This window comes from Archocentrus centrarchus, chromosome 5 (genome assembly GCF_007364275.1).
Source record: "Archocentrus centrarchus isolate MPI-CPG fArcCen1 chromosome 5, fArcCen1, whole genome shotgun sequence".
Lineage (NCBI taxonomy): Eukaryota > Metazoa > Chordata > Actinopteri > Cichliformes > Cichlidae > Archocentrus > Archocentrus centrarchus.
Genome location: NC_044350.1, coordinates 22,972,573 through 22,984,110, shown reverse-complemented (window position 1 = coordinate 22,984,110; position 11,538 = coordinate 22,972,573). Strand labels below are relative to the sequence as shown.

General features: G+C 39.5%; 2 protein-coding genes across 2 annotated transcripts; one reads left to right on the top strand and one right to left on the bottom strand.

Annotated features, from left to right (window-relative positions):
- The first annotated feature begins 1,304 nt into the window (after positions 1–1,304).
- On the top strand, positions 1,305–7,031 carry LOC115780442 (mRNA turnover protein 4 homolog). The gene is made up of 8 exons (XM_030729634.1): positions 1,305–1,381; positions 1,637–1,695; positions 1,798–1,901; positions 4,260–4,341; positions 4,441–4,508; positions 4,592–4,743; positions 6,302–6,378; positions 6,464–7,031. The coding sequence occupies exons 1-8, from the start codon at positions 1,354–1,356 to the stop codon at positions 6,614–6,616; spliced, it is 723 nt and encodes a 240-aa protein (XP_030585494.1). The 5' UTR covers positions 1,305–1,353; the 3' UTR covers positions 6,617–7,031.
- A 13-nt stretch (positions 7,032–7,044) lies between these two features.
- On the bottom strand, positions 7,045–10,439 carry LOC115780441 (aflatoxin B1 aldehyde reductase member 4-like). The gene is made up of 7 exons (XM_030729632.1): positions 9,970–10,439; positions 9,284–9,471; positions 9,051–9,155; positions 8,639–8,735; positions 8,180–8,279; positions 7,946–8,075; positions 7,045–7,334 (listed from the first exon to the last, which is right to left on the bottom strand). The coding sequence occupies exons 1-7, from the start codon at positions 10,247–10,249 to the stop codon at positions 7,173–7,175; spliced, it is 1,062 nt and encodes a 353-aa protein (XP_030585492.1). The 5' UTR covers positions 10,250–10,439; the 3' UTR covers positions 7,045–7,172.
- Between the last annotated feature and the right edge of the window lie 1,099 nt (positions 10,440–11,538).

Genomic DNA, 11,538 nt, shown 5'->3' with positions numbered 1-11,538 from the left:
ACAGTCAGACTTTTTTTTGGGCGGGGGGGGGGGGGGGGGGGGGGGGGGGGGTTGTTGTTTTTGGTTTTCTAATTGCAGTATATTTGCCAAATATTTCTAGAAAAGTATAAAGATACATGCACACAGATTCACCATTTAGAGCATCAGTGGGAAAATGACAAGCCAATTATGTTATGAATGTTAAATTTGAATTTATTGTTTTCTTACTTGTTTACTAATTTTTATTTGTAAACATCGCTTTGTGAATTTCATTTATAGTAGAGTTTTATAATTAATCTCCTTTTTTACTATAAGGTTTGCCTTGTCTTAACTTGTCTTGACTTGTCTTATGCCTTTACTTATTGATATTGCCCTTATATTATGTCATACATCATATTATCCTATGGGCAGAGGAATTATCAGGGTCATAAATTCTTTGTTAATGAATAAATTCTTTGTTAAGAATTTATGATAAAGCTTTGTTAAAGAATTTATGATAAAGCTTTGTTATGACACTACATTTCTGAAACTGATAAAATGCCCCTCATGCCCAAACAACTCATAAAGCCCCAAACTGGAACATCTGAAAATATTTTGCACATGAAACAAAGACTTACAGACACAGTTACAGACAAAGAGCCAGCGGCACCAAAAAAGTGTGAAGTTTGAGCAGTTTGTAAATTTGTCACAGTAGCCTACTATACTGGTTAAGGTTTTTGGCTCTGGCGCCCCCTACCGGGATAATCCGTCCGGAGTACCTGTTATTCTACACATAATTTGGCAACTTTGTCCAAGCCCCAAAATATTTCAATTTAGAAATAAGTGCTGCAATTTTACAAGGAGAAATATCATTGAAAGTAGACCAAGTTCTTGATTAATTTCCCTTCTGTTTTTTTTTTTTTTTTTGCTCCAGTGTAAATTATTTCAAGTGAATCTATCTTGAAGAATAATTCAAATTGTTTTATAGTTTTATAGTCCTAGATTAGAGTACTCTCGTGCCTTATAATTCATTTAATGAACGCAGAATATTATATACTTTATTTATTCCAAAAGTTGAAGATTTTTTGTCCAATAGCTAAAACGTTTAAATACAGCTAATAAAATGCGTGAACATGATTACAAGTAAATAGAAGCTAGGAAAATTGAATTAAAATAAAATAAAAAGTTTACATAAGCTCACTATTGAACCTAGCTTGATTTGAAATGTGTCATTTAATCTTAATATGTAAGAAATTATAGAAGTCAAATATTTATTAATATATTTTTACAAATGTCTTTCTTTTTTTAGTCAGGCAGTACATGGTCAGCCATTTCAAACAGAAACACTTTGGGTCCTTTTACTTCACGTGTGTGTCTGCATCGTGAGGAGCAATCATGCCGAAATCAAAGAGGGACAAGAAGAGTGAGTAAAGCAAAGTACAGATTTTAAGTGTACAAACATAAAGGTGTCGGTGAAGTATTTAAAATGATGTTTTATTTGTAAAACCTGTTTTTGAATAGAAAAAGCTACCGAGAGTGAAGCTAACGAAAGCTAACGTTAGCTTCACTGCCCTCGGCATGGTTGTAGCGCCGGCTTCTCATTGATTTTTACACGTGTATATGAAAACTGCTGGCTAACATTTGTTCATCGTGAGTTATTCTCTTTATATCCCCTCAGTTTCATTAACGAAAACAGCCAAGAAGGGGCTGGAGACAAAACAGAAGTTAATCCAGGAGGTGAGTGTTTTCAGGGTTGATGTCACCATTTCAGCGTGGGTGCTTTAATTACAGCTGAATCTGTTAAAGGTTAAAACACCTAAACCTGATTTTCTTCTTTAGTTGCGGGAATGTGTGGACACCTACAGAAACCTGTTCGTATTCTCTGTGGCTAATATGAGGAATAACAAGCTGAAAGACATTCGGACAGCATGGAAACATAGCAGGTAATGGCATCTTAGATCCCTGATCTTAAGGGTCAATCCCTGTACAGTAGTTCGGTGTGTGTGTGTGTTAAGGATTGGGATGCACGTGGTTCTCTCCCCGGTATTGCCAGCTATAACCATGTTGGAGGCCTTTGAGAAAGTAGTCATTTATGGACAACCCCAATTCCGAAAATGTTGGGATGCTGTTAAAATGTAAATAAAACAGAATGAAGTGATTGGCAAATCTCATGAATCCAATTTTTTTTGGAAAACGTATCAAATGTTTAATCTAAGAAAATGTACCCTTTTTAAGAAAAAAAAGTAGCTTATTTTCAATTTGATGACAGCACGTCTCAAATAAGTTGGTAGGAGACAACAAAAGGTTGGAAAAGTAAGTGGTACTGAAAAGAAACATTTTGCAGCTAATTAAGTTATCTGGCAAAAGGTCAGTAACATGATTGTTTTTGTTTTGTTTTTTAAAAAGCATTTTAGAAAGGCAGAGTTTTTTCAGATGAGCAGAGATGAGCAGAGGTTCACCAGCCTGCACAAAACTGCATCCACAAATTGTGAAACAATTTCAGAATAATGTTCCTCAACATAAAATTGTGAAGACTTCAAATATCTACAGTACAAAATTTCATCAAAAGATTTAGAGAATCTGAAGAAATCTGTGCATAAGTAACAAGACTGAAAATCAATATTGAATGCCTCTGTGCTCTCAGGCAGCACTGCATCTAAAACAGCCCTGATTCTGTCATGGAAATAACTGCATAGGCTCGAGAGGACTTCCAGAAATCGCTGTGTGTGAACACAGTTCACTGTGCCATCCACAGATGCAGGTTAAAGTTTGATTATGCAAAGAAGGAGACTTATGTGAACATGATCCAGAAATGCCAATGTCTTCTCTGGACAAAGTTCATGTAAAAATGAACTGAGGCAAGTGGGAAAACTATTCTGTGGTCAGATGAATTGAAATTTACAATTATTTTTGGAAAACATAGACACCACATCTTTCAGTGCTCGAAAGTCTGCATCTGTGATGAGGGTGTGTAATAAGTACCCGTGGAACTGGCAGCTTGCACATCTGGAAAGGTATATACAGGTTTTAGAGCAACATATGCTCCAATCCAGATGATGTATTTTTCAGGGAAGTCCTTGAATATTTCAGTGAGACAATGTTAAACCACATACTGCATCTATTACAATGACATGGCTTCATAATAGAAGAGTATGTTGTGCTGAACTGGCCTGCCTACAGTCCTTTCACCAACTGAAAACATTTGGCGTGTTATGAAATGAGAAACACAAGAAAGGCCTAGGACTGTTGAAGATTTATATTAAACAAGAATGGGACAACATTCCTCTCCCAAAAGTCCCAACAGCTGGTCTCCTCAGTAGCCAGATGTTTACACAGTGGTAAATGTCCCAATGTTTTTAAACATGCTGCTGCCATCAAATTCAAAATGAGCTAATATTTTCTCTTAAAAATAATAATAGTTAAAATTTTTCTCAGTTTAAAAATTTGATGTTTTCTGTGTTCTATTGTGAATAAAATATGAGTTTATTAAATTTGAAAATTGTTGCATTCTGTTTTTATTTACATATTACTAGGAGCAGAAATGCCATTGTGTATTTGAGTGCTGTAGTGTGAGCAGGTATATGGCAAGGTCAGAGAAGCTTTAAAAACGTCAGATTATGTGAGTCAGATTATCCTTTTAGTCTGCCTGTTGTCTCCTTTGGGTGTAAGTTGTCTACTGTGGGACATTATGTGGCATCAGTTGCCGTCTTTAAAGACTAGATCAGTTTTTTTTCTTCATCTTAAGTTGCCTGGTAGTTGGCCTGATGATTTAATGGAACCAGTAAGAAGGATACACGTCTGCAGTTACAGTCAAGTGAAAGTAAAATCACATTAAAGAGCTGAGAAGAGGAAGTGAATTAAAGGCAGGGAATTGAGTTTACACCTTTTATATGTGTGGGTCTTTTTTTCTCTTTTTTTTAATAAAAGATATATTATTTTAGATGCTTTCTTGCTTATAACCCATTTTTAAGTATGGAAATTATAGTCTTTGATAAAGTAGTACAATAATATACATGTTGACTATCAGGTAAGGAATATTACTAAGTGGGAACAATATAGTTAATGATAGTTAAACATTTGTGATATTATTTCACCATCAAACTTATTGTCTGTTGATCATTATTGGTCTCAAAATCAGCTTAAGTGTTTCATCAGTTTTGAAAAAGTCAGCATCAAGTGATGGTTAAGATTTGTGTATTTGTTGCCTATTACCTTGATGTATGCTAATATGAACTGAAGTTCTCAAAAACATGAAAAATAAATATTTGGAAAGAGTAAATGATCACATCTCTATTCCACAGATTCTTCTTCGGCAAAAATAAAGTCATGGTTGTTGCTTTGGGAAAAAGAGATACAGATGAATACAAAGATAATTTGCACAAGGTAAGCAAGGTTGTACAAATGGTGTCAAACATGAAAGTATGATGGCTATGATAACTCCTGCTGAGACTTAAGGTGTTTATTCATTTTGATAATGTTCAGGTCAGCAAGCATCTACGTGGCGAAGTGGGTGTACTATTCACAAATAAAACAAAGGAGGAAGTACAAGAGTAAGGATATGCTAAGTTCATCTTTGCTGCAGTGATCCTCTAGTATCTTCATTGACTCACTAAGTGATGTTCTTTAACTACAGGTATTTCAGTCATTTCAAAGAGATGGATTATGCTCGCTCAGGCAACCAGGCTCAGATGGGCGTAACTCTGGATGAGGGACCCCTTGAACAGTTTAATCATTCAATGGAACCCCAGTTGAGGCAGTTAGGACTTCCCACTGCTCTAAAGAAAGGTGAGATTAAAGAACTGCTCCAATGAATAATATATGTGTAGATGAGCACTTAGGAGTTTGACCAAAAAAAAAACCCCAATTGCTCTCAATAAAAGAGAAGCCAATGTGGAAGTGCCTTAAACTGACATTCTTTATAATGGCCAGCATTGCACAAAAAAAGTTCAGCATACTGATGGAACTCTTTACTTATGTGGATTCAGTTATCCTAACATTGGTAATCCTGCTAAGCCCTCACACAAAGGTGATGACCATTCATGAGCACGGGCAGGTATAGTGACAGCAGGCTGGTGTATTTTAAAAATGAAAAGCAAAAAACATCCTGCTTCCGTAGTATAGGTCTTAGGGGCTCGACACACGGGGAGCGACGTCGCTCGCTCTCCATTCATTTCCTATGGAGCTTGTGCGATGAGGCGACAATCGCTTGCCCTCCTCCAGCTAAGCGACCGGCGACGTTCGTGCATGTGAAATTTCGAGCTCGTACACGTAGACGTGCACACGCGACCAGGCGACGCGACACAACAAAGTTGGAAAATGTTCTACTTTTGTCGCTGTCGCGTGGCACTAAACCAATCAGCAAGAGTTTCATTGACTGACCAATGAGCGAAGAGTATGCTACACACTGCAGTCTGCAACCACTTTCAGCAGGAAGGAAAGCATCGTTTTAGCTGTGTTTGACTTTCCTATATTATATGACACTTCACGCAGTGATTATCGAGTTAAACATAAAAGGCAGCCATATGAGAACGTGTTGGTGCAAGACTAACGTTAAACAGACGGATAGAGAGGACTTTTGTGCTAATATAGGATGAACGCGAGGTTGTCTTTTTCTTTTGTAGAGGAGACTTAACAGCAAGATTTCTGTCAGTTCCAATAAAATCTTCAGACTCCTCATCTTTATTGCCGTGTCTGACACGGACTGCTTTGAAAATGTCTAAATCCCTCCAGTTTCATAACCAATCACATTTCTTGGAGACGAGTGACGTAAGAGCGCGATTCGCAAAGCTGCCGTCGCTTTCGCGTCCCGTGTGTTCGGTTTCACCCCAGTGGCGATGCGACCCATTCGTCGCTGTCGTTTGTCGCTCCCCGTGTGTCGAGCCCATTAGACGAGTTTATAGCCTCACTCAGTAGTTTCAGGTCTTAGTCAATGCGACTTGATGTTCAGCTTTTAACTTACTGCTCTTATTACAGTTAAAAAGGTTGATAAAAACAGAACAGGGCGGACCTACCTTGTGATGGACAAATAGCCACTGCTGAGTGTGCTGTTGTTCATTTTCTGTCAGTTCCACCCCTTGTTCATCACATCTTGTCTCAAAACTGTAAAATGGTGACAGCAGGTTGAGGCTTCACAACTTCACTAACCAGTGGGAGATGTAGTGTAACTACAATCATCTTTTATATACAATCTGTAAGCAATATCAGGCTTCTGGTGCAAAGGAGGTACCAGTCAGCATGATTAGTGTGTCCTTTTTTTTTTAAGTGTTTGACTTCACCAGACAACACAGCTTGCTGCTGTGAAAAATTTTAATATGAAGCCACCAACCTTTATGGTGTGTTACAGGAGTGGTAACACTGCTGAAGGACTATGAAGTTTGTAAAGAGGGGGACACGCTAACTCCTGAGCAGGCTCGTATTCTGGTGAGTTCTTTATTTTATGGTTAAAAACACTGACAGTCCTACACTAAATGTATTTCATTTGACTGACTTTTTTTTTGGTCCACAGAAACTCTTTGGTATTGAGATGGCAGAATTCAAGGTGCAGATCAAATGTATGTGGAACTCAGAAACAGGCGAGCTTGAGAACTTTGCTGGAGAGGAGGAGTCCATGCAGGATGACGAAGATGATGATAAAGATGAGGATGATGATGCAGAATGAAGCTTCTGCAAGGCGGGAGCTTGTAAACATCCATTTTAAAATATTTTTTTGCCAGCTTTCAAAAGGAGAGGGACACTTAATGTACATTTCATCTTGACAGCCAGTGCAGCAGTCTGTAGTCTCTCGCATCCTTTTTGTATCTACAACACACAAACTTCTGTCCTTGACCTTGAATTTTAGCTGTGGACACTGGGGACTGTAGTCAAAGGATTAAATAGTTTCTTTTTTCCCCTCTCGAGTTCTCTCAGCACAATGGGGGATTTTTATCGCATACAAGTCCATTTTCTTTCAAACAGCTATGCACATCAATATTCATGTTAAACCAACACTTATAATATACATGTATGGGAAAATGTTTTGTTGATGTGACAAAATTGAATGCAGACTCATCAAGAAGTTATTTTTCCATGAAAGAGTATTAAATTGTCATCTTTTATTTACATTAACAGTGAAATGCTCTTTGACAAAAACACAGGTGTACAGCTGATCTGTTCAAAAGAGGAAAAATGATCAGTCTGTAAAATTAAATTTCATAAACTGATGGCAAAGAAGGTTCTCATCTGAAGTAGCTTGGACACTCATGGGCTACGAGATCCCAGGCTTCTTTGAAGGCATCGACCACTCTCTGATCCAGAGGACCCTCTTCTGCAGCGGCCAAGTTCTGCTGAAGCTGCTCCATGCTCGACATGCCGATAATGACTCCATCTCCGAGATCACCCTGGATCCACAAGTTAGAGAAAATTGCTGCTATAGTGTGGTTTTTTTATGAAGAAATATATGGATAATAAGGCTGGTACACATGCTATGACCAGCTTTAACTGACCATTTAATATAAATACATAAAACAGGATTTCTGCTGCTGAAGTTCTGTGTTTGGAGGATTTGTTTCAATTTAAAAAGAAAATTGGGCGAATAGACAATATGGAAATAGTTGAGGTGCAGCATCTCCCATTCGGCTTGGTATTATTAGTTTTTTAATTTTGGTGGTCTATCACAATATCTGTCAATTTAATTACTTGGCGTAAAACATTTTATACAAGACTCCATATATTAGAGACCTAAGACAATATGAAAACATGCTTTGTGTGACTTATGGTAGGGGTATCTCAAAGTGTTGAGGGCATTTCCACAGCACTAAAATACAATTATGGTAATTAAATAAAAGCAAACTCATTAGATCTTCTCTTGCAGTGAAAACAACCCTTAAAAGTTGTGTAACCACTGACTGCAAAACATTTCCTCCATCTTATTTTGTGTGTTGTCACCCCATAATTACTAATCTTAAAGCACAGTCTTGTGTCACTGCAGCTGTCCATGCACAGTGGGTACCTTAAGTTGGGAATGATGGTACATCCAGCGCATAGCAGCAGAAGTCAGCGAGGGTTTCTCTGAGCCGTACGCTGTTTCCAAAGCCTGTAGAACCACCTCAATGGCCTGGAAATGACTTTTCTTCCAGTACCTTCCACAGAAGAGGAACACTTATCATGGTTATTGTCAAAAATCTCACGCAACACCAAAACAATGTGTTTGTGAATATTTCAGTAGCAGCCAGCCAATCTTTACCTGTCCCTGTATGCTGAAGCCCAGTTGTTACCAAAGAATCGGCCTGCAGGCTGGGCACCATCTTTATCTTCATAGTGATACTTCCCTGTCAGAAGGCCACCTGGCAGAGGATGACTAATGTTAGAACTCAGTACAGCATGTACTTCATACTATTTCTCAGGACATATTTTAGCTCACAGATAATGTTTAGGAAAGAATGTTTAACCTGTTAAGCATCAGGTTGGTGTGCTGGCAGGACAGTAAATTGTGTCAAATCCATAAATCAAAAAAAAAAAAAAAATGGATCACCAAAGTGAATAAAATTCATCCCCAGGAGTAACGCAACAGAGGTGCCACAGGGAATGTCTGAGGATAATTTTTATTCCTCCACATTAGGCGACTCCTTTCTCACAGTCATGAGAACTTCCTTTTGAATAAACCTTTTTAACTGTGACTCCAAGATGCACTGATATCAAGTACCTGCTAGCGGATTGTATGCATAGAATCTCATTCCATAGTATCTCAGACATGGGATCAGCTCTGTTTCCACCTGTCTTGTTGTGGCATTGTACATTCCCTGTGAAAGATTGTGAGAGTCTAAATTAGAAATGGGTGAAAAAGTACCAGTATAGCAGATACATAAAAGATTAATGCTTCAGTGATTTGCTGAACAAGAACCACAGCAATTGCAGAGACAAAGAGGCATAAACTTTTCATCTCATTCTGTCAACACAAAAATTTCTAGAACGACTGTGAGCATGTTTACATGAAAAACGGGATATTCATAACAGGATGATTTTTATGGAATCCATGTAACAGACACATGCCAACCAGAGGATTTTTAAAAATAAATTTAAATATAATGCAAATATTACAAGAAGTCATATAATACCTGGTAAACAGTGGGAACTATCCAGTTGTTGTGTCTGCAGATGCATACTATTTCAGCCACTTCCCAGGACACATAGTTTGAAAGGCCGAGCTCCTTGAATTTTCCCTGAGGGTGATACTTTCCACTTAGTGTTAAAACATCTCAGGATTACAGGGGAACTGATAAATTAGTTTTTGTGTGTGTACTCTGCTAAAGCAAATGCAACATGTTTATATAAACCCAGGTCTGCTGACCTCTTTGTGGAGTTCATTGCAGGCCCTGAGAGTATCCTCGATGGGGTTTTGGTGGTCGGGGGCATGGAGGTAGAAAAGGTCCACACATTCAGTCCGCAACCTCTGAAGGGAGGTTTCCAGCTGGGAGCGCACAGACTCTGGCTTCAGCGTCTTTCCATCCCAGGGGTTGGCCTTGGTAGCTATGCTTACTGTGCATGAATGAAAAGTATGTCAGGTTAAAGCATCATCTTAGCAAAGCTCCTGCACTCTTTGTGAATGTAGTAGTTAGAGCAGAGACCCAGGCTGGCACTGAGCCAAGTGAGGCCTGCAGTTCTTTAGATGTTGTTCTGGGTTCTTTTGTGACCGCCTGGATGAGTTGTTGATGCGCTCTTGGAGTAATTTTAGTAGCCAGGCCACTCCTGGGAAGTTTCAGCACTGTTCCAAGTTTTCTCCATTTGTTGATGTTGTAGCACCCTGGTCGATGTTGGTTGTGTGCTATGCAAACAAACTGATTTGGCTTATAAAATACATAGGTCATGCAGTTTGTTGATATAATACTAATTTAACAAAAATAATGACATTAACCACAACTACCAGCTGATTACCCACAATTCAAGGTGGGTACCAACAATCAACCTGCAGGTACGTTGCTTGGTTGCCCCACTTTAGCAACTCCGGTAACAGCACACTGAGAGCCTCTGACATACCTGTTTTAGGAAGATTCATGCCCCCAATGATCGTCTCTGACTTCCCATCGACGTACATGAAGGCTGTGTCCAGCTGGTTGTGCCCCCTGTCCAGGAAAGCCTTCACCATCTCCAGGCTCTGCTCGGCGTCAGCTCGCCCCCCGAACGCCATAGATCCCAGTAAGGACACCGGCTTTTTAGTTTGAGACGACATGTTTCTGCTTGGCAAATGCACAAGCACGTCTTTGATAGTGCGACTCTGTCGGAGTGTGCACAGTCCGCCTGTTACTACCCAGAGCATGCTACTGTGCGGCAGTGATCAGGCGACAGAGGGCAAAGGTCGTATCGAAAGGGAGCGTCGTAAAGTTACTTAACCTGTTTAAAACGGAGCGTGTGCTGGTTAAATTATCAATTCGCGCACCTTTGATTTGACTGTTAAGCTCGGCTGTTGTTGAGGCAGTGCAAAGTTCGCTTTCTGTAACTACTTCCTGTTGGTTTTGGGTAATATTTGTTAAGCTATCTTCATTGCATAATACATAGAGGACTTAGTGTGTAATTTTAAACTTTGACCACAAGGTGTCAGGAGAGCACTATCCATTCTCCTATGTCACATGTAGCTCAGGTACGCAGATGTGAATAGACAGATAAATTAATATAGCATAGTTTTGTTTTGTTTTTCAGTGCATCTTTATGTAGATTTTTTCCCCCATATTTGCCACTTCATAGCTGGCTTAACCCACATCAGGGCCTGGGGCTGATCTGACCTGTGTCCTGATCTGACAGACCATTTTTCTCCAAGAGTCTCAAAAGAAACAACAATTACTGAAATGCTACCCTGCCAGGTTTGCTGTGCTGTAATTAGCTAAACGCACATTAGGATATGCAGGATGTGCGCAGTGTCTCCAGATCGCATTAGCTGTCTTGGTACATTTACTGGCCTATTTCAATAACTTAGTACTAGTTTATTTCGCCAAACAAATATTTGCCTTTGTTGAGGGTTTGAGGACCAGAGTGTGTTGCCTGTTCTGCTCAGTTGGTAATGAATAACATTTAAATGTTTGTTTTGGTCAAATTGTCAGTTTATTGAAGATATTGACAGTTTATTGATGTCAACAGATATTCATGATATATCCTGCACAAGTCATATTTTATCCATGTGTATGAATGTGTTGCAAACACTGAAATAAACATTAAGTGAGTAGTTTGACATTAGACTCGTTTTGGTTGTTGCAGAGGAAGAATAGTCCCCGCCCCAGTTTTGGCAGGCCGGATAGATGAGCTCTGCCTAATTCAAACAACGTGTTTTTATATCGCTTGTAGCCGCAGAGGCTGCACGGACAACCCTGACCCGGGACTCTTTCGGGTCATGAACACATACCTGCTATGAAAGCTTTGTTTAGAGAACAGCAGGCCTGGCTGCTGACCCTTTGACCGCCCCATCAGCTGTTTGCCCTGCAGCGTGACCGCTAGCTACTTCGGACCCTCCCCTTACCCCCCTCAACCTTCAACATCCTCTGAGCGCTCCACGGGTGATAGTTTATAACTTCGTTTTCCCGCATGTCCACTGCTGCAGTGAGTGTGCGTCTTGCG